Below are 22,289 nucleotides of genomic sequence, written 5' to 3'. Positions count from 1 at the left end.
ACATACAATGATCATTTCTGATGTCCTGTCACAGGCAATACTGATGTGAGACCAGACAAGGCAGGAAAGACAAGAATCTATTTGTTATTGTCAGACTATATGTGCCTTTGTTGAAGTCGGAGTTGCACACTGAATCTGTGTGGTGACATATGATGTTAAGAGCAGGACAAAGTCTTTTGGCTGAGGCAGTTTTGTGATCTCTCATCCTCAGCTCCAGCACTTCACAGTACCCCGATATGGGAAGCCTGACTTTGCTGTGAACCGTCGACAGTTCTGACAGACCAGCAACTGAGATTGATGTTGCCCAGATAGAAAACAGAGGAAGAATGGCAATTATGTCAAGCCAGGAGAAACATGTGTCTCTGCACTGCAATACAATAGGCTCTTGCTGGATTGTTATCGTTCTCAATAACCCAAGGTGCGTTTGGGAGTAAATGGATTGTCTGAAGACACCATTTCTTCTTTGGTTTTCCCCCTTCTTTCTGTTCTCTTCGTTTATATTTTTCTCAATCTTGCATGTAATTTATCTTGCCATTTATTTTGCTTGTCTATGATTACATTTTCTGTTTAAACAAATACACTGGCAGCTATTCCCATAAGTATGTGGCTCTAATCCAACTCGTATCAGATAGCTTGGTCTTTCTTTCCTTTGTATTTAAAGGAGGGAGATGAGCGTGATGAACATGTGGGAGCTCCAGGCATGACTTATATAAGCACATTTAAAACGCTTTTATAATCAGCTACATATGCAGATACTACAGTTCACATCCCACTTGCAGAAAATTATCTCAGCACCATCATTATCGCAAATGTAAATTCTGCCACTCATACTGGATCAGTTCCATACAGCTCATAACCTCTTCCTCTGAATCACCAGCTAATGAAGCATACACCATTATAAAAAAAAAGTTTCACAAACTGACCTTGCTCTTTGCTTGAATAAGAAAATGTTATTGTGGGAGTCCTGAGACTTTCTTTCAGTGATTTCCACTGAAGGCAAAAGGAAACTAAGCTAAAGCTTAACGGTGAAGAGTCCAAACTTTTGGTTTGACTTCTCACCCTTGTGGGGACTTTGCAATAAAAAGAAAAAGAGAAGAGAGTCTAAAAGTGGGCTAACCATAATCCATCTTGTCATCTCAGAATTCATAATTTTACAGTGTTCTGAAATTAAGCTGATCTCATTTGGTTTGTGTTGTCATGGTTTCTCATCTGCATAGCCAGCTTTCAAACAGACAGAACAAAACAAATGAGCAAAGTAGAGCTCGGCAATTAATCAACAACAACATATATGGTGATAAACGGATGACCAATATCATTAGATAATGCAACCAATAAAATACTCAATAGTTTCACTTAACTCCAGTCCAGATCGGAACAGTATTCCTAGGGATGTAGGCAAAGGAAAGTTTTTTGCCACTCAACCTCTCACTGCCAGCTAACCATCAACAAACTCACTCACTCACTCTGGTTACCTAGCAACAACCTGTTGAGTAACTTGCCCAGCAGCAGTTTCATGTTTGTCCACCGTGCAACTGCTTAAAAATAAAAAGAACGGAGTGGAGTGAAGAGGAAAATTAGTAGAACAGCTCAACAGGAAACTCTGGATGAAACAAGAAAGGTCACGTCACCAGTTTGTCAGTATTACAGATATTTAGAAACAAAAACTAATCTATACTTATCTACTAACTGAGATGAAACACCAGTCCTACAGCAAGGTTGTGGTAAAATCTACTATTGAAAATAATAAAAAAAAACAGCTCTCTTATGGTGCAAATGAGTTTGTTTTGAGTACAACTCAATCCTGACAAGTCAACTGAAGTGTTCAAGAAAAGAGAAATACACAAACTACACATGAAATTTCAAAACCATGACCATTTTGGGATTCTTTGGGATCATTAAAGTTCCTTGCTGACAAATTCACAGGAGTCAAATGTGCTGTGCTTGGGGGGAAACAATAACATACATCCATTTCTTCTTCTTGTTATTTTACTTTGCTTTCACAGAACAAGAATATTCTTGTGGACATTTACTGTTCAAGGAATAAATTCTGAAATTTTAATTAAGCTTTTTATTTAACAGCACTGAAAACATTATCATTTATGAAGAATTTAACAACATACTTTAATGGGTGTCCAAGTGGATAGAGCTAGAAAGGGTGAGAGAGTTTCTCAGGAACTCAGGAGAGAACACACTAATGGAAATAAAAGTTTTAGGGGGGAGACAGTGGATGGGTCATGGCTCAGATCCAGCCTCCTCACTGTTTCTTCTGTCTAAACTCACTGTCCTCATGAGCCTCGCGTTTCAAAACTTAGCCTGGAACTTGGCCAAAAACAGTTTTTGTCCTTGCATAATTGCACAGTCAAAATCAATTGCACAGCAGAAATATCAGTGGTGGAATTGGTTGTCAGGCGGCCCCATCGGCAATTAATTTAGGCTAGTTAACCAACTTGCTGGTCACATTTATTTAAATGAAGGTGTGAATCTGTAAAATGTTTGCTGTGGCTACATTAACAAAAGTGTTGCCTTTAAAGGTCACATGAGATCTCATTTATCTGAGAGTTTTCTTTTTCCTCTTCAGCAGGACTGTCTGGGGAAGCAAAGTGCTGAGAGAAATTACAGCCTGCTGGATTTGGACTGAAATTAACTGCTTGCAACAAATCAAAGATATGTCACTCAACCACAGACAAGCCTGAGTTAATTTACGAGCGGAGAAATGAGCCTCTTTCTCTTCCAGATTCATCTATATCAGCAAATGGCACATTTATATTCAGCAGAATATGAGGTTACATTTTGTTTTACACCTGTGTTGACATTTAATTCAAAAGACAATGGCCAAGAGGGCAAGTCTATTCTCAAGCCCATTTTAATGTATTTCAACATCCAACTGTCATAAAAATGAGCCGTGATTTTATTGTGATAATGGAAAAGTACACTGGAAAAGTGGATTTGGAATTGGTTTGCACATAATATTTTTCGCTATAAAAATGAGATTTCCAGCCATAGGGAAAAACAAATCAAGATCATTTCTTCAGCTATTGAACCATGGAAGAGAAAATAGTTATTTTTTTCTGTGTCGCTGGAAAATGATGCCGTGTACATAGTGTCCATCTTGGCATTTGGAGCACGGCTGGGCAACAGACATGTTTCTGTAAAAAAGCCAGTTTATTGAAGAACTAGAACATAAGAAAGGTCTATTCTCATTTCTTCTACACGTTTGTCACTCGCCTATAACTGTAACTTGACAAAACATGGAGGGAAATCATTTCTGCAGTTTATTTGGCAAAGAAACCAAATAACTCTGTATCTTAAAAATGAAACGCATTTTGCAGTTTACAGCCAAAGGCGTGCTGCTGGTTCGGCTGTGGTGTTATTTGTATGCACTGGGCAATATGTAGATTTAGATTTGTGTCTCAGGGCAAACAACCCTCAAGCAGCGTAGTATTTCATTTCATGCTGAGCATTCAGTTGCATGGGCAGCATAAATATTCATGATTCTCCAGACTCATGATATAAACATAAGAATATGGCCAGTGACAGGCATTACAGAATGGTCACACTGGATCAAACAGAATTACCTGTCTTTGATGCTGTGAAAGCAGCAGTATTATCACTGTGATTAAGGGACATAGTGAGAATAACTGTGATGAGACAGAAAAAGGGCTTGTTAAAAAATGCCTCTCTCTGTTGCTCAGTTTTATAATAAGTAGAGTTCTGACATGAATTGAGTACATTTAGACTTATGAATGATTATCCAGCAAAAGGATCAAATTGTTGGGTACAATTTTATTTATTTTGTTCATATTATAAAAGGATTTTTTACATTTTTTCACATTGAGCATCAGTTTTATAAAATGGACATTTAACGGCAGACTCTCTAAACATAAAACGTACCTTGCAAAAGTATTCATACTCGAACATTTTACTATATTACAACAACAAACTTCAGTGTATTTTAAATAGCAACACAAAATTGGGAAGTGAGAAGAAATTGTTTTTTTTTTTTAATAAAAAATCTAAAAGGTGTAATTTGTTTTCCTATTCATACACTTCTACTCTGATACCTCCCAAAAAGATAAATCAATTGCATTATTGATTATTGATTCCAGTCGTGTAGTTTAGTTTCAGTCAGCCTCAGAGGTTTGTTAGAGAACAACGATGAACAAACAGCATCACAAAGACCAATGAACACAGCAGATAGACATACAGTATGGCACAAACTTAACAGGGCGGATGGTTATTTACACAGCCTTAATCAGAGAAAAAGCCAAGAGGTTCACAGTAACTCTGGATGAGCTGCAGGGATCCCCAGCTCAGGTGGGAGAATCTAATTTCTAGTTATGTAATCCACAAATTTGACACTTACTAGCAAGAGACAAGAAAAAAGCTACTTTTGACATAAAGAGAAGAAGAAGTCCAATCTGCAAAGTATATACATACATTCACTGCTGTGTTTGGGATCATTGTTCTGCTTCATCCAATAAACAACTGTTGAACTGATGTCCTAACATCTGACTGGACCAGTCAGCTCCACAGTACAAAGGAGATCATGTTGACAAAAATAACATAGAGCTCAGGTTCTATAGTTGTCAAACAAGCCCAAACTTTCACCTCTCCACTGCCATGCTTAACAGTTGTTAAACGTTTTTACCAAATATGGTGCTGTGCATTGTGGCCAAAAATCTCTTCTTTAGTCTCATCTGTTCGATGGACCTTGTTCCTAAAGTCTTTTGGTCCGACACTGCAAACCTACATTGTTTTGCCTAATTGCTTTTGGAAAGCAGAAGCTTTTTCTTCACAGTTGTTCCACAGGAATAAATTCACACAGAAAGTCCCCTTACTGGATGTGTAGTGTTGGAGTTGTATTTCTTGGTTTAAATAATAAATGTAAAGCCCCTTAAAAATGTTCATGAAAACTGAGGCACATTAAATACTGGGTTAAAGCAAATGTCAGTCCCTTAATAGGATATTAAAAATATCCTCTTCCAGTATACGGCTAAGAATCCAAGTACTAATTGGAATGAATGACGACTGTTACAATGACTAATGCAGTTGATGACGTTTATTGTAAGGTTTAGTGTGATCATGTGTTCTGTATTTTTGTCCAGTATGTGTGCACCGCTCTTTAGAAATCCACACAGACCTAAAAAAGACAATAAAATATTCAACACTGGGTCCATCGAAAACAGATGTTCTTTTTTTTCTGCCTGAAATAATTCATGTATGCAGAACACAGAGGGTATTACTGTGAATGGAACTGAATAAACTTGGTCTGTTAAACCTATATAGACTGAACTTGCTTCCTAAAAAAATAAACTGCATTTCAAATTTGACACAAAAGATTTTCAAGGATGCATTTTTGTTCTGTACACTGTTTAAAAATCTGCAAGTGGGGATATAACTGCCACATTTTTTGTTTGTTTAAACATGTTTGTTATTTGTCAGATGTAAGGTTTCAATTGTATCAATAATATTTGTAACCAAGTCTGCTAAACCAACACAGGCTGCTCTTCATGCAGGAGCTTGTATCCTTGCTTGCAACCGTGTAGATGAATATTATCAGAGTAAAACCCAAAACATATGGTTTAAATTTACATAATCATATAAAACATGACCACATATTCTGGCACATACAATTAAATAAGTCTTTTCAACTTCCCAAACTCACAGATCTGTATAAAATCAACATTTGTAATAGTGTGCTGCTCAGGTAAAGATGTTAAAGCAGGAAAATATTTTATCTTCATTAATGTTAGCATCACACTGAGATATTCATATCAAGATAACTGATATATATTCAATATTTTCCAGATTAAACACACCTTTTAAATGTTTTTTTTTCTGTCAGTGCCATTGTGGCTTGTAAGAATAGTCTGCTTAAAATTCAAGATGCTGAATTGTACAATTCAAGATGTTGAATTGTAAGCAGATGTGGTATTAAAGCAAAAGTTATTTCAAGTTTAAATATTTTTTTTCAATGTTTTTTGGACATTTGAATGTACTGTTGATGGATGTTTGACACTGAAGTTAATCACAAATATAAACTACAGCTTTGTGTTGAGATCTCTTAAAACAGAAAGCAGCAGATAAATTGCTTTATGGTTCCTTTCTGCAAAACCCATAAAAATGAGCTACAATAAGAGTCTTCTTTTCTCCATAATTCAATTCTCTTGGCTGCTTTCAACATTCTTTAAAAGTACAAATATGATAGTAAATTACATTTTTGAAACTTAAAGACAAACCCCTCACAGATGACAGAAATCTGTGAAGGTGTCTTGCTGCCAGAATCACACACTATCACGTGAATCGGGGGGTGCACAGTAAATAAAGATTAGGTTAATTAATTATTTTTGCATTATTACTCTTTTGTATGTATATAATTACTCTGTACCGCTTTAATTGAATCTGAGCAGAAGCCAGGAGGAGATCATTTGTTTTCTTGTTGCCGAATGGCTCCAGTGTTTGCAGGGCTCAAAGGAAATGACATATAGCAGAAAAGCATGATTCATCAGGCTGAGACACTGACAGCTAAGTATCAGAAAGGAAATTAATTCTGCTCTCTGGCTGCAGAGCAAAAAGCATCAAGAACAGGAATAAATAAAAGAACCAAGCTGCCTGATTTGGAAACATGTTGAAGCTTACTTATCTGATATGTGATGTGTGGGAGACTGTTTGGGGGTCTTTATATGTCTGTGTATGCTGGAGTGAATGAGTTTTGATTGGTGGGAGGATCAGTGTGCTGCACGTAAAGACATTGCCTCATTATGCATGCAAGTGTCTCTATCAGGCAGGAACATGATGAAAAATAGTTTGCATATGCATCAATATGCCCATAATTACAGAGCAGATTTCCTGGCAGTTCTCATGGATTGTTGACCATCTCTAAGCAAGCACTGGAGAGCGTTCAAACGAGGATTATCTCCTGCAGCGCAGCACAGCAGAGTTTATCACTCTATGTCATTGATTAAGCTTGCATATACCACATGCCAACATCCATACCCACTTGTGCAGGGGCTTCACTTTCTCATAAATACCACTTACACACATTCTCCTACAGACAAACATTTGAATTATCTGATTATGTTCAAATATACATAATCACACTGAGCAATGAAAATAGCTCGTTGCTCAAACAAGTGCAAATCTGAGGCGACAAATTGTGGTTGCTGTGTAATAATTTAATCATGTAAATATTGATCTAAGCATGACTGTTTGAAAAGAAACATCTTATTTAGATGGCCAGAAGTAAATAAAGAAAATCTGTCATTTGTAGACAGCGATTACGGGGAAACGTGCTTGTGTTCGCTTATGGCTTTAGCATTGATTTTTATGTTTAATCTGACCTCTTCTATTCCCTTTGAGGTCAAAATGAAATATGTTAACAAGAAACAACCTATTATGTGATAATTTGAGAAATAGTAAACATCCAAATTTTGTATTATGCTCCCTTGAACTGGTTAGAATAGGTCCATAGGCTATGCGGAATATGTTCAGTATATTCTTTTTTGCACAATGTCTTTCTTAGATAATGAGATTTCACTTTGCTCATTTCTTTACCTATTTTTACTTCCTTTCAGAACAAGCTGTTTTAGGGCGTCTTGTCACTTTAAATCAAAATAAGCTGCTGCTGGCCACATCCTCAACTCAATGTTTACACTCTGCACTTTATACATGAAAATGCACTTTACACTTGTGAAAATGGCTGCCGACGCTCAGCTGTACAACAGTACATCTTGTATCTCAGAGTCAGAGTAAGAAGAAGAAGAAGTGGAGCCTCAACCATCCAGGATGGAGTGAGGGGTTTCTGAATGATAAGTCAACTACGAGAGACTCATCATTCTTAGTACCAGTTGTACAGCGCATCCAGCAGTAAAACCAGCTTACCACACGTGCTGGAACTCCAAAGGGCTGGTTAGTGAGATAGTGCCCACTCCTTTTCTAATCTGACTTAATAATCAGAAGGGTTTTGAAAGGCCCTTTTTCCAGACACCAAAAACTATTAACATTGCCAGAAAAATGCTGGGTTGTTTTTGAAGCAATTAGATTGATTCAGAAGCAGTAGAGACCCAAATTGAAGCCCAACAGAATGCAAAAAGGACATTTTGCATAATAGGTCCGCTTTAACTCCTGTCTTTATCTGTAGATTTCTTGCTGCATAGTTATGCTATTTCATATATTTTTTAGTATATTTATGGCATCCAAGGTTTTTAGCTGCAGGGTCAGAGCTAAACCAGTTTGTTAAATCCATCGCTGAAATTTGCAAGTGGTTCACAGTGTCAACTTCATAGAGGAAAGCAAACTGCAGTATACTGTATTTACTGCAATATTTCAAAGATTATAAATTGCACTTAAATGATTAAAATAATAATTGCTTCCTGGAAACACACTGATCAAGCAAATGACATACTTCCATTGAACGCAAAAATGGTGTCATACTATTGAAACTGAAAACTGAAACCTTGTTCTACATGATGACTTCATTTCCAGTGTAATTACTACAATGAAAAGCCCTGATTGGTAAAAACTAACCTAGCCAAATATGTCAGCTAAAAACACATCGTCTCACACAGAAAGAATATCCAGGCTTCTCTGCTGAAATACAAGCATACCCTGTATATTGATTTCTACAGCATTGCACAAAGATAGTGAAGAAGGAGACACAGATGTACCCAGGGCTCCTGGAGCATGTTTTATTTTTGATTGTTTGGTTTCTAAACTGCTCAAAAACATGGGAATGTCGGTTTCAGTAATGTTTGACATCCACATTCTTTGGTTATAAATGTAGTAAAAATAATATGCAAATGATGTTTATGCGTTTGTTCACAAGGATCAAAGTAATTAAATGCACAAAAATGACGATGGTGGTACCGTCGCCACAGTCAGAAACTGAACTACACTGCAACGTTGGTGAGGAAATCAGCTAATAAACGTCAACTACTCTGATGAAAAATAAAGACTCAAGATTTTTTTTGTTTGTTGTCACAACTAAGACGATGTATACCGCGAAGTAAGTTTAGTAAAGTTAAGCTTTCCTCAATTCGGTGTAAACAGGTGGTTATAGTTTTTTGTTAGCTCAAGCTTTGTGCTTGATGTTCACATTCGCTTGTGTTTCATGCTTCATTTCACATTTTCTCTGTTGAAAACACATCGATCCCAGTGAAGTTCTTGAAGAAATTGATCATCTCAATACTTCTGTTACATAAATAGTACACACTAAACGAGAAAATAAAGAAGTGTGAGGAGTCTATTAACGCTGTTGCTAAATTTTAAGATCTTAGCTTTGATCTTTCTATAGAATAAATTGTAAATATATTTATTTCAATGCATTGTTCATGATTGTCTTGGATGTAAATTCACATGCTTTTTTTTCTTGGACATTAAATCCACAGACATTTTTAAAAAATCCTGTAAAAAACAAACATGAGGCTACATGGTCAACTTCATTTATGGTTGTGATGGTGACGTGAGTCAAACAGCAGCTTCTCGCTTCGCGCTGTGAAGGGAATGACGCCTATCACTGAGAGAGATTTCAAGTCATCTGTGTGTTTATCACACTTCTGTTGTGTTTAGGGTTGTTACTTGTATTCTAACATGTATTTGATGTTAATCTTGCTTGTAAGAGCATTGATTAAACATCAACACAGTATAGTGTATGGTATCTGTTTCTTTACAACATACTGCTGCAAAAACAAAAAATAGAAGTATTCTGATGCATTATATTATTAAATATTATAGTAGTTGATATACTTATTGCATTAGTTTATTTGCAGAAGATTGCTTTTTATCATGTAATTACTCAACTGTTATGTAGGAGCAACTGCATACAAAATGTTATATTTTGTAATATTGTCAGTACATTGTAAAACGTTTGGGATATTTAAGTCATTTTCCAGTATAACATTTGCACTCGTTTGTTTTTCCTCCCTTAAACCTAACAACAAGGTGCAGTCTAGGGTTCACTTACTTATCATAGTCCAAATGTGCAGAATAAGCTAAAATATGTGTGCTATGGAAATTAGCGAGAACTGCTTGTTGAAGGAGCATCCCGTTTCTCTGTGGAATATTTTTCTAGTTCCTCAATTGGTGCAAATGGACTGGTATGGAGTGGTATGGATGATCCTACGAAATGGGACACAGCCTAAATATTTAAATGTTATTAAGTGATAAAAGACTCGCATATGTATTAACAGTAATCAAACAACTTTAAAAGGGGACACGAGGATGATAGTCTGTAGCAGTAAGCTAACAGATGGAAAAAAAAAAGAGAGACGTTAATTGTGATTAATTTCCACGCCAACATGTCGCATGGACTTAAACACGGTGTTTTCATTGGGAGTGGCTTGGCGTGTTTGGGGAGTGGCTGGCTTATTCGCACATTTGCCTTGTTCATCAGCGGGACAGTCAGGTCAGGCAGAGCGGGGGCACAACTTGGATATCCACTGTACTATGTCAGTAATTGCTTCATCTGTGGAGAGCTGCTCGCCTTCTTCTTCCCCCGAACCCAGCGCCCAGCAGAGGAGTTTATGCGGACAACAGACTCCCGTTTCCTTTCCACCAACTATTTTCTAAGTTGTTGGAGCGATAAACTTCTGAGAGGAGCATGAGCCGTATCTGAGTTCGCATCCGGTTTTGACTTAACTTTGCGCGTCTTGGAGCCACTTTGTTGCTGATTTCATTTATTTCTTTATTTTTTCCTGCGTCCAAAGGGGAGGGAGAAGGAGGTGGACTCGCGCTCAGTCGCCGGTCTCGTGGCTTCTTTGTATACAGCAGCAGCAGCAGCAGCTGTGTGTAAATGCATGTTGGTGCACAGCGTCCGCCGCTCTGCTCCGTGAGCTTCCCGGGCTCCGTCCTACCTTCACGCAGGCTTCCTCAGACATGAAGCGACTGAACCAGGTGTAGAAGAGGAGTACGGAAACTTTACCTGTCCCCCTCCCGACTCCCCCCTCCCCACCCCAGCTGCCGTGGTTATCCTCCGTCTCTCTGCCGCGCTTTCTCTCCATCCATCCCTCTTGCTCTCTCTTGTCTATCTGAGCGCTTGGATTGTAAAAACGGCAGAAACAAGCAGGCTACAACTGCGCGCAGCTGCCTCACACGACATGGATGTAAGATTTTATCCGACTGCCGGAGGGAATTCTATCCCCGGAGATCCGTCAAACCTGGATTTCGCCCATTGTTTGGGCTACTACAACTTCAACAAGGTGAGAAATCCCGTTTTTTGTGCGTTGTGTCACCACGTTGGTGCTAAAACCTTCAGTGCATCCCGCTGATTAAAGTGCAGTTAATTTGATTCTTTAGAAGTTGCTCATTGATCACTTCCCTTCCTGTTCAGAAACTTTGTTGCTTGTGCATTGGTGAGGAAAACTGCAGGACAAGTGTAATGACGCAGTGTTACTTTTTTTTTTTTTTGGCCTCATTGCACTACTAAACTCTGACCACAGGGATATGATCCACAGTCATGGGCGCTGTTGCTTTTACGGTTTCATGTTCCTCAACATCAGTGAAGGATCATTGCATCAGCACCTACATTACAGTTACAATGTGATGAAAAGAAGACACTCTGATCAAGTGTCAAATGAACTGCTCACTTTCATGACCCCCAGCATGACGCAACTAAATTGCATGGGACAGAAATATTTTTCTGCCCTTCAGCTATTTGCAGGGTGTTTAATAACTTGATGTTAAGTGTTTAACACAGTTGTTTTTAATGGGATTTTGCAGACACTGGCTTAAATTAACTATGTTGAATGGAATCATTGTGAGCAGTGCACTGACTTATGCTTTTATCTAACACATTATTTCAGCTGTAGTTTGGTGTGAAGGTTAAATACTGTAGAAAACAGTTTTAGCTATGTACGATTGTTTATAAACTAAGTTATTCATATCTCCAAATACACTGTTTTCATATTTTTGTTGCAGTTTAATTTGTAGTTATAAGTGTGGGATTGATAAATCCAGTTTGGACAAAATACATGTTATCTGCCTATGATAAGTTACATATCTATCAGGGAAGGAAAACATTAGGCAATGAATTATTCACACCCCTTGACAGATTTAGGTGTAAACTAATATTTTTAATTTGAAGTGGTCAAGCCAGATTTCTGACCTGACCTCATAACAAACTTTGGAGGTGATGATACAGAGGCCTTCCAGACTCCAACACCTGGCTCTCATCCTTAAAGATAAACTCTCAAAATAGCAGTGGAAAAATCCAAAAAAAGTTGGTCTGCAGTTCTACAAAGGTATTGTTGATGTATTGCCAGTTACAATTTTTGTTGTAATTTATTATTTACGAGGCTATAAATCATTTTTGACATGCCACATCCTTGGAAAATTGAACTGAAACATGTCTGTTTTCTTTTTCAAAATTCATAAGTCAATGTTTTGTACTTGTGTAGAGAGATGCCTGTCTCATTTCCTAGCAGAAACATAGATAGATAGATAGATAGATAGATAGATAGATAGATAGATAGATAGATAGATAGATAGACAGATCTTATTAGTAGCTAGTTAGAATAAAAAATGTATTAAAATATCTACTTTTGCTATTATGAGAAGCAAAAATTACACACCTGCTGTATGTTTTTTATGAACAATAGTACCTTGTACATCTTCCAACACATCCTCTCACAACACACACACACACACACACACACACACACACACACACACACACACATCTATGCACTACCCCCAACCCAAATTATTCAGCCCATTTCGTGCAGCTCTGTTTGCTGCTCAAAACAGTTACCAGGTTTGTCTCACGGTTTCATCAGCTCTTTGTCGTGTGGCCAAGTTGTCATATGTGCCCAGTTTCATCATGTCTTCATCACCACTGAAAAACTTTTAACCACATTTCTTTGTATTGGTATGCATTTTTAACCCCTGCTCGTAAATTCCTTGGGAATAGAGAGTTTTTATTTTCCATCTGTATCTGTAATTGGCCACAATGCAAAAGGAGCAAGGGTGGTGGGAAGGTGCTTATCCAGTATCTTTACACAGTTACACTGGAGAAAGAGGAAGGGAGAGTACAAAGCATGTGTTCATGGTAATTGCATTGCCTTTTCACATTCGGACAAATAGGCCCTTCTGCATGCGTCCTTCAATTTATGTGAATCAGTTTGCTGAAAGTAGCACAAGGCAAAGCGGTTTGTCATCCAAAACTGAAATATTACTTCTTTAATCTACTTAAAAGCTGTCACAGCACCTTTGTTTTTTCTTTTTTCTTTTTTGCAAACAAGAGAACTTTAAACTAGTTTTTACAGTTTTGATTTGAAAACAGGCACAACTCTCTTAAAATTCAGGCTCAGGAAATGTTCAGTTTTAATGGCAGCAGAGACAGAAGGGCCCAGAGGCACTTTGAAACATCAGAGATTCTTTTAAATTTACAGAAAAATCCAGCCCGAATGGCACAAACTTAATTAGGTGCTGCAGTCATGACTAATGAAGCTGCTGTTTTTTTTTGGCATGGAGATGAAGGGGAAACAGAGGTACTAGAGGGAAACATGTCACATCTTTACTCAGCTTATTAATGCTCATATAATAAATTGAAAAGGCAAAATATTATAGAGTTAAGTGTAGGATTGGAATACAAAACTTTGGTTTTTCCTTGAAGCTTTAGTGGGTTAGATTGGAAGGAGGGGTTTTCATAAGAGTCCATTTCTATTGAACTACCTTATATTCATATAAAACATGAAAGAGCATACGCCCTCACAGGAAGTTATGTCATTTTCAATTTACCTGATCATGATTTCTTGTTTTTATTACTCCCTGGTTTCCGCTCATATCTTGTTTTTGTCAAAAAGTGTTATGATCATTGTCTTACTATATATATATGTGTGTGTGTGCGCGTGTGTTTAAACCTTCGGTTCTGCTTTGTCTTTGTCTCAGTTGTTTTCCTAAAGATGTTGTTTGTACAAGGCTGCTGAGGTTTTGTGGTTTATCCGACAAACTTCTCTGTCACTCAAAGACAAAGAGTTGGTTGGGTTTGGCTGGTTTTTCTTTAGAGTAAAATGATGCTGACTTTACTGCTTTCATGAAAGAGCCTCGGTGTTATTCTCAATTTTATGGCCATCTGGTTGTTTTTTCAAGGTTTTAATAATGTTTCAAATACTGTATCCATTTATTGCTGAGCTTTCATTAGCTCCAGGCGCCAAGAAATTACCAACAGATGTTTATATAAACTTTTCACCTGGACTGATCCACACTTCTGAGGTTTATTTGCAAAATGAGTGCCAGCACTACAGGGACAAAATAATTACTTTTTGCACTGAACTGACCAGGCTTGTTTTAATAACTTCATTGCAGAAGAATATAGACAAAAAGCTTGACAACCAGCTTAATAGTTTTTATGTAGCTGCCAATTTATTCACATCCTTTGAACTTTTTAAAGTTTTGTCAATTTGTTGAACTTTGTTGTTATTCTGTGTGAAAGACCAAAATAGCATGTGATGTGGAAGACATAGGATAATTTGGGAAGCTTTTTATAAATGGAAAAATCTGAGATGTATGCATTTGACCCACCAGTTGGATACCTGAAAAGAAAATCCAGTTCTTCAAGTAGTCCTATAATTAGCAAATAGTCCTATGTGTAATACTAGTATAAATACAGATGTTTTGTGAAGATGTGTTAGAGAATATCAAAGTGGTTTGCATCAAGCCATGTAGGAGACTCAGTTAGCATGTGAAAGAAGGCGCTATGGTTCGATGGGAACTGGAACTTCACACAGGCTTTTTGATTCATGGAAGAAAACTTATTAGACGCTGCAAAAGGCTTGAAGTCGTGAGCAGAGGTTCATTTTCCAACACTAAACATAAGGCCAGAGCTACAATGGAACGGTGCACAGCAAAGCATATTTATGAGTAAGAGTGGCCCAGTCAAAGTCCATACCTCAATCTAATCAAGAATCTATCTGTCTTAAAATTTGCTGATGATAGACAATCTTGCAAAGAAGATTGGGGGAAAAGTTCAATATACAAAGCTGGAAAAAACCCATCCCGACAGACTTGCAAGTATAATTGTCGGATAAAGTGTTTCTAATGAATCTTGAGTCAGGAGGCCTGCTTTTACAGGATTTGATTTAGGAAAGGGTCGGTTAATTACAACTACATAACCTACTTCAAATTGTTTATAAAAATATTTTCCATCCAGGTCCCTCTGGTCTGCTTAAACATAAAACCAAAAATACACGTCTGTGGTTGTAACAAAATGTGGAAAGGTTAAACAGAGATACATACTTTTGCTAGGCATCCTTTGGAGTTCTGTAATATTATTTTTGGTGCGCAGTGTTATCAAGAACTGTGCCAATGGAATAATAAAAAAATACCTGTAATTTTTTCTCTAGAATTACATGCAACTCCAGGTAACATCCTTAAGTTTTTACCCAACTCCATATTTGAACTCAGTCTTAGTTTATAGCACTCTGCAACTTCACATTTAAGCAGATCCCTTTCTTAGTCTTTATTAGAATGGCAGATACTATGTCATTAGTATCCGCCATTCCCCTATAGTACGTACATATGGATTAAACATTTTGTGTACAATCATTACTAGTAGGAAAAAAGGTGTAATTTCCACTAATAATAAATAAAACCTTTAAGGTATGCTGCATGGTTATAGCTGTGGAAGACACAAAGGGAAAAAAAAGACCTTCTGACTAATTAATTAAAACTGCAAACCTGCAGTAAGGGGTAAAAAAAAAAAGGTTGCTTCTCAGTAATGTGAGTTTCTTTCTGGCTACATCTTGCTTATTTATTATTTCAATATGGGAAATAAAAAATAATAATTATTTTTTTATTTTTTAGCAAAGGATCAACATTTTCTTACTACTTAGCACATTCTTTGTAGACCGGCTGTTTTTGTAACTTTGCTACTTAAAATTTAATTGCTTGCTTTTGCTGCAAACAGATACAGCAGTTGCTCTTTTGACAAAGTAGCAGGTCAAGTTGTGTTTGCTGGAGTGCTAAAAAACACAAGCTGTTACAATTAGTAACCTCAGCAAGGCAAACAAATAAAGGAAAGTCAACTTTGACTTGACAATAAGAAGTCTTTTTCCAGAAATGTTCCTCTTTCAGTACACTTGTTCAACTTCCTTTTAACCAAATGTAGACAATGTTCTTTGGTTAATTTATTTATGATCTACTTTGCATTTTATTGCCCACTCACATATGCTCTGAAAAACGAGCTGTGCTTTAAAATGACATGATGCATTTACCAAAGGAAGTTACTTAGTTTGTAAAATATACTGTCTTTAGAACAGTGGACCTTTTTTACAGACCTATAGGTATACAAGGGTAAAATTAACAATTTGTAAACAGATGTAGGGAGGGGTTTAAGTAGGAAGCTGAGTTACTGTACTTCACAACAGCAAACCCCTGGGTTAAAACCTCTAGGGCTTTTTTTGTTTTGCTGTCCCTTCTGCTTCTGGACCAGGGAAAGGGTTAATCCTTTGCTCGACCAGGGAGCCATGTTCATCTTTCCCGTGTGCACAGCTGGTGCCATTTCATTACACACATTCTAAACATATCCAAACACAATGCTTAAGTGTGTGTGTGTTTGTGTGTTGAGGAGGTGGAGGGGTGTAACCTCAGAGGCTATCCAGTTTGTCCAACTGATGGATATGACTCCAGGTGTGTGTTAAAGGTTTGAATGTCCCAGAATGGAAAAGCTGATGTGTTTTGCTGAGTCTTTTAATTGCAACTTGTCAGGGGTGTACATCAGCAGATTTATTGAGCACCAAATTTTCCCACTGAGACAAAAAAAGAAAAGCGTTATTTTTAGCTTGGTGTGTTCATAGACACGTACTCTACTTGGAGATTTTTGCCTGTAAGAAGGAATTTCTTTGTATGGCAGACTGAACTACATCCATGTGTCCCGTCATTACATGTTCACATTCTGATTACTATGAAAATCCTGCAGCTCTGCATACACAAGGCGTACTTTAGTCCACTGCGTTGATACTTGTTAAATTCTAAATAAATGGATGCATAAAGTCTTTAAGTTCATTTAAAGTTCTTATATGGAAACACTCTCAATTTTACTTAACAGTATAGAGAACTGCAGAGGATATAAAACCACACTGACTGGTTTATTTATTAGGTGAGTGTGACAAAGGCAGTGGAATGTTAGACAGACATTGGGCATTACCCAGATCAGCACTCAAAGACCTCCTGTAATCATGCCATCACTGCTCATAAATCCACTTCATTACATTTCCTCATGCATTACTCACTGTGGCTCATTTAAGCAGACCTCACACTCTGAAGCTGGAGACCAAAGAGCTTCCACATGGCTGAATGAGTTTACAGTTAACAGAAATCTTATTTTATTTATTTTTTTTTGGTTTAGTCAAATGTTCTTAGCTGATAATTTCATGAAAATCATTTCATCCTTTGGTCTTTACGAACGGTGGCAGGATGCATTTCTTCATCTACACTCCTTGAGTTTTGTGAAGAGTTAGTTTTACATGTTCCACTGTGCTATTTTTCAGATGGTGTGATCAGGGTGTGTTCAATGACATCCAAAGAGTTCAGCCTTGGTCTCATGTGACCTCTATTCTTCAAGCATATCTCTGACCTGTGCAAAATTTCTATAGCAAACTTTAAACTCGCTCTAACATTCCTTTTTTTTTTTTTTTCTTGTGCAGTCAGAAGGCACAAAGGACTTTGCTGTTACACTACAAAAACACAAAATCTTACCAGGTATTTTGGTCTAGTTTCTAGTGAAAATATCTTATTACACGTGAAATGAGATAAAACTAACTTAAAAGTCAATTTTCTCCAAAATATAGGAGTTTATTTTAAGTAAACAATTCCTTAATATTGGTTAAAAAAGTACTGTTTCCACTGGTAGATTATTTCACTTATATTTGTACTTTTTCACCAACATTAAGGAATTATTGACTTATAGCAAGCTCCTATTTCTTTCTGGACACGTGTAAGTTAGTTTTGTCTTATTTTAAATGTTCTTTCATCATCTTTATTTGCACTAGAAACGAGGCAATACTTGGTAATATTTTGTGTTTTTGCAGTGTTGGGTGCACTACTTATTGTTTTCATGGAAACGTCTGTACCTGCTAGATTATGACCACAACATTTCTCAATGAACAATTCAGAACTGAATATACAGTTTTGTACCCAGTACAAGCAGAATATTTTGCAACAGTAAGGTTTTAGAAGAGCTGGTTGGTTTTACCCATCATGAGAAGCTTCTTATGTCGTATCTTGGCACTAAACCAGTCAGTATATATTTGCGCAGATTCAGCTCAGGATTGCCTTCTAAATACAGATAGATGTCAGTTTGTTTGTTCACCTTTCATGCCATTTTGCTCCCTCAGTTCTTCATGCGTTCTACACAAAGTCCATTAATCTGTTTTGATTTACTTGAGTTATTCCTGACATGAGGTGACGTTCACTAGCTCAATTGTGTATTTACAGAGACAACTATTGGTATGGTCCGTATTTATTTCCCCTGCTGTAAATTCTCACATTTCCTCCCCTTTAGAATATGTAAAAAGTAACTTTGAGGAGAAGTTGTCATTTAGGTGGCAGTAGCTAAACTTAACCACATGACACAGTTCAGGTCAGTGGGGAGGGGCTTAGTTTTAGGATTTCATCAACTTTAAATGAGGCTGTGATTCTACTTAACACAAATAACAAAAGCACTTGGTTTATGAGAGTCCTGCTAAGCCCTCTAGTCTGCATGTCACACAAATGAAAAAATAAATCTGCTGCTCTGGTTTGTTTATCTGGTAAGGTTCAGCAAATAATCTCCAGAACTAATTTCAAGGAGACATACATCTTTTAAATACTCTGTCCAGTTAAATCAAAGCAAAACATGGGCTAGTTTTATGTTTCCACTATGATCTATTATTATGGTTTTCCATGTCTTTGACAGCTTAAACATTTCTGACTCATAATACAAACTCTCCATGGGTCCCAGGAAAAAAAAAATCAGCTTTTTCTCTGAATTAAGCAGTTTTCTAAAGGAGCAGTCAATCACTTCTGGTTGGCTGATTCAATAAGTGTTGTGTCCCTTTAGTGGTTAGCCTTGCTGTTAAGATCCATTCATTTTTAAAGCTTTTCAGAGTGGCAGCCATCCCATGTTTCATGGATCTAATGTCCAATTCTCTTAATGGGCTCACAAACTGTATCAAAACACTTTGCTGTTTTCCTTTTAACTTGACTTGAGCTTGTGGCTCTTCTCAAGCAGCCCAGACCACAAACAGATGCCATCCTTCTCACACAGTTTGGGTAATGCTTTCTAGCCATGATAACTTCAATTCATTGCATCTATTTTTATATTAGGTTATTTTCCTTTTGCTGTTCTGCCTCTTTATTTATTTTACTCTATTGTTTTTTCACTATATGCAGGGATTTTATAATATATGTATGAATATATATTTCATATCAAATTTATCTATGAAGAAAGTATTTCTCATAATTTCTTTCTATTATTCAAACTGTGCTGCTATTAAAATGAAGCAACTTATTTACAGAAATGTCCCTCACTGCATCAGGCCTTATTCTTGTAAATGTTCCTCTAATAAGAATAGCGCAGGCTGCAGGTGTGTAGTATTACATGTTACACAGTGTGATTAATCCTCCTTCTCCCTCCCTCCCCCTGCATCACACATTCCCATAATGCAGCTTGTTACCAGGTTGCACTAAAACGGCCTACAATAGCAGCAGGTGTGCAAATATCCCTCAGACCCATTGGACAAAGAGCTTAAATAATGCGGGTAAACAAAACTTTTATTTGAATGCTCAAATAGAAGGCATGTTGAAACAACTTGCCTCAGGGTTCAAGGAAGATTACTTTCAAACAGAGCTTGTTTATGACATGTACTGGTGTACATGCAGCTGGAATAAGTATGTGCAAGTCATTGTTAGTGTATGGAAGCTTAAGTTTTATGACAATGTTTCACTGCCCCCAGAGATGGGAAATTGAGTTTGCGACTTATACAGGAGTCGCACTTAAATCACAAAAACAAGGTTTGTTTTAAATCGGCAGACTTAAGATTCACTTGGCCTCCTGATCTGGGAGTTGAGACAATTAGCAATCTGCATCTCATTTATTAAGAATCGAAAACAAGTTGGTAGGTTTAGCTCATTCCAGTGAATGATTCATACTGTGGGAGGAAAAGTATTAAACAGCTACCGGGTTTGTCTGTTTTGATTTAATGCTAACATTGATTAGCATTTGGAGCATGTAAGTAACAGACCGCAGCTTGGATAGAGATGTACATATATTTAATTTATAAATCAGCAACATTGGCAGACTGTGGACCATTACTGACTAATAGCTGTTCACTCTTTCTGTTGCAACAAAATAGTGACCACAGAGAAGTCTGATTTCAGTGCTTCAAAATAAAAGCACTCCCTGTTTGAATAATCCAGAAATAAATCTTATTAAGTTAGGAGCACCAGTTTTTTAAGTGTTATTTAAATGTTTTTAAAAAAAATCTTAAAAAGGTTATAGATTTATGTGTTAAACTAGACTAAATGTTATGCGTATAAATAACCTACATACATACATGGAATTAATGACATACATCTTAAATGAGAATTTGTTTAGTAATCTGTTTTAACTCAAAGTAATTAGATCTACTACATTTTTATGTGAAGCCGTTTTACTGTGACACAGAGAAACTGTGGTATTTGTGCTCAAAGTTTTCATATTGTGTGAAAATCATATCGGATGCCTCATAAACAAGCTCTGAACCTGAACTCTTTTTTTTTGACACACAGTCAGTGTACTAGTTGTCAAAAGTATTTGGTACAGTTGTTACAAAGACACCCGGGGGGAGACCACATATTGTGTGGTTCAGCCGGTCTGTCCAGGAGTGAAAGAATAACAGCTGTTTCTACAGCAATGTTTGCAGTTAAGTCCTGCTTTAATGCCGTGGTTTGTCAAAAATGTATCGTTTGTGTAGAACAAGGACAAACGAGTTTAATAATAACTCATTTGTCTTCTCTGTAATTCACTGCCCCCCTTTCTTTCCTGCTTAGTCAGGAATTTATCACCAGTTTTACAACCTTTTGGCCCATTTCACTGCCTAAAAGTCTGGTGTTTGTGCAGACTGTGTAAACCTGACCACAAGGCACAACACGCTGAACTTTTTCAATATTGATCTAAGATGGCAATCTTTCCCTAACCCCTCACTGAGAGCTTTTTACGAGTCCCTCAGCCACAAATATATTAAACATACTTGATTTGTCAAGACTGTGTCCTCTAGGGAAGACAAATGAAAGACGTTCTCCGTTATAAAAAAAAACACAGGTGACTCATTGTTTTTACATAATTCTTTTAGTTATAATTGGCCATCAGTTGCCCTTGGTTAGATGAGCACGGCTCTCAACGTGTTACTGAAATAACTCTTCTTTGAGATTTTCCATTTGATGAAAAATCATGCAGTATTCATGAGTCTCTCTAGCTTTTATTCACTTGCACAATCAAAAGGAACAATGCACATGGCCGCAGTGAAAGCGCTTGCCAGATATCAAAGGTGCATTCCCTGAAACCTCGGCTGAACCTACGAATGAGGTTCATGAGATTCTTGCGCCAACTAATATTTTCGAGAGTTGTGGTCAGGGCTTATTCACAGCGTGGCCTTGTTTGCTGTGTGTTTCTGCTGGCTTATGAACTCTCACATGCGGTCATACTGTGGGATGGCAGCAGTAGAAACGAGATCAAGGTCTGTGAAGCCTCAGCTTTGGCATAGTTTCCTTGACTGGACAGCCACTCATGGTTCTTTCAAATGACATTCTTTCCATAAAAACTGATCTACCTTCTCAACATCGAAACCACTGACTGGTGGTGTACCTTTATAGTACCTGCATAACCTTGAAAAAAATGTTCCTTTCTTACATAGGTGTCACCAACATTTTTCTAACTCCTGCTGGTAAACAAGAGGGGGAAAAGACTAAAGAAGCACTTTGTTTTAAAGGTATTTCAGGCAGCTGATTAAAGTGGTAAGTTTCAGTTAACCAAGGTTAACGGTCTACAATAAACCACTTGGAAAATAATGACACTACGCATGGTTTTATGAAGGCCTTTGGCTGCTCAGCTAAGCAGTTCTGACCTTCAGCAGTTCCACCAGCTACTCAGAGCGATCCTTCTGCACCCGTGTGGTTTTCAGACTCCATTAGGTTCTGATGTGAATCCAAGAGAGTGGAACTCTGTGTTTTAAAATATGGTTTTGTCAATGAAGTGTCACCCCATATTCAAGAGAGTCGTATCCAGTTGGCAGTGGTGGAGAAAGTACTCAAAAAATGTACTTAAGTAAAAGTACAAA

At 37.2% G+C, this 22,289-nt stretch overlaps 1 protein-coding gene across 1 annotated transcript in view; it reads left to right on the top strand.

Moving 5' to 3' along the window:
- Window positions 1-10,356: 10,356 nt before the first annotated feature.
- tox3 (TOX high mobility group box family member 3) overlaps window positions 10,357-22,289 on the top strand; it is a 54,898-nt gene continuing 42,965 nt past the window's right edge. The window contains exon 1 of the mRNA XM_015027914.1: window positions 10,357-11,195. Within this exon, the coding sequence (XP_014883400.1) occupies window positions 11,094-11,195 (102 nt within the window). The 5' untranslated portion in view covers window positions 10,357-11,093. The remainder of the gene's footprint in view (window positions 11,196-22,289) is intronic.

This window comes from Poecilia latipinna, unplaced genomic scaffold, assembly GCF_001443285.1.
Source record: "Poecilia latipinna isolate Pla-1442-1.1 unplaced genomic scaffold, P_latipinna-1.0 Scaffold109, whole genome shotgun sequence".
Lineage (NCBI taxonomy): Eukaryota > Metazoa > Chordata > Actinopteri > Cyprinodontiformes > Poeciliidae > Poecilia > Poecilia latipinna.
The sequence above is the reverse complement of the archived record's forward strand: the minus strand, read 5'-3'. Positions and strand labels throughout refer to the sequence as shown.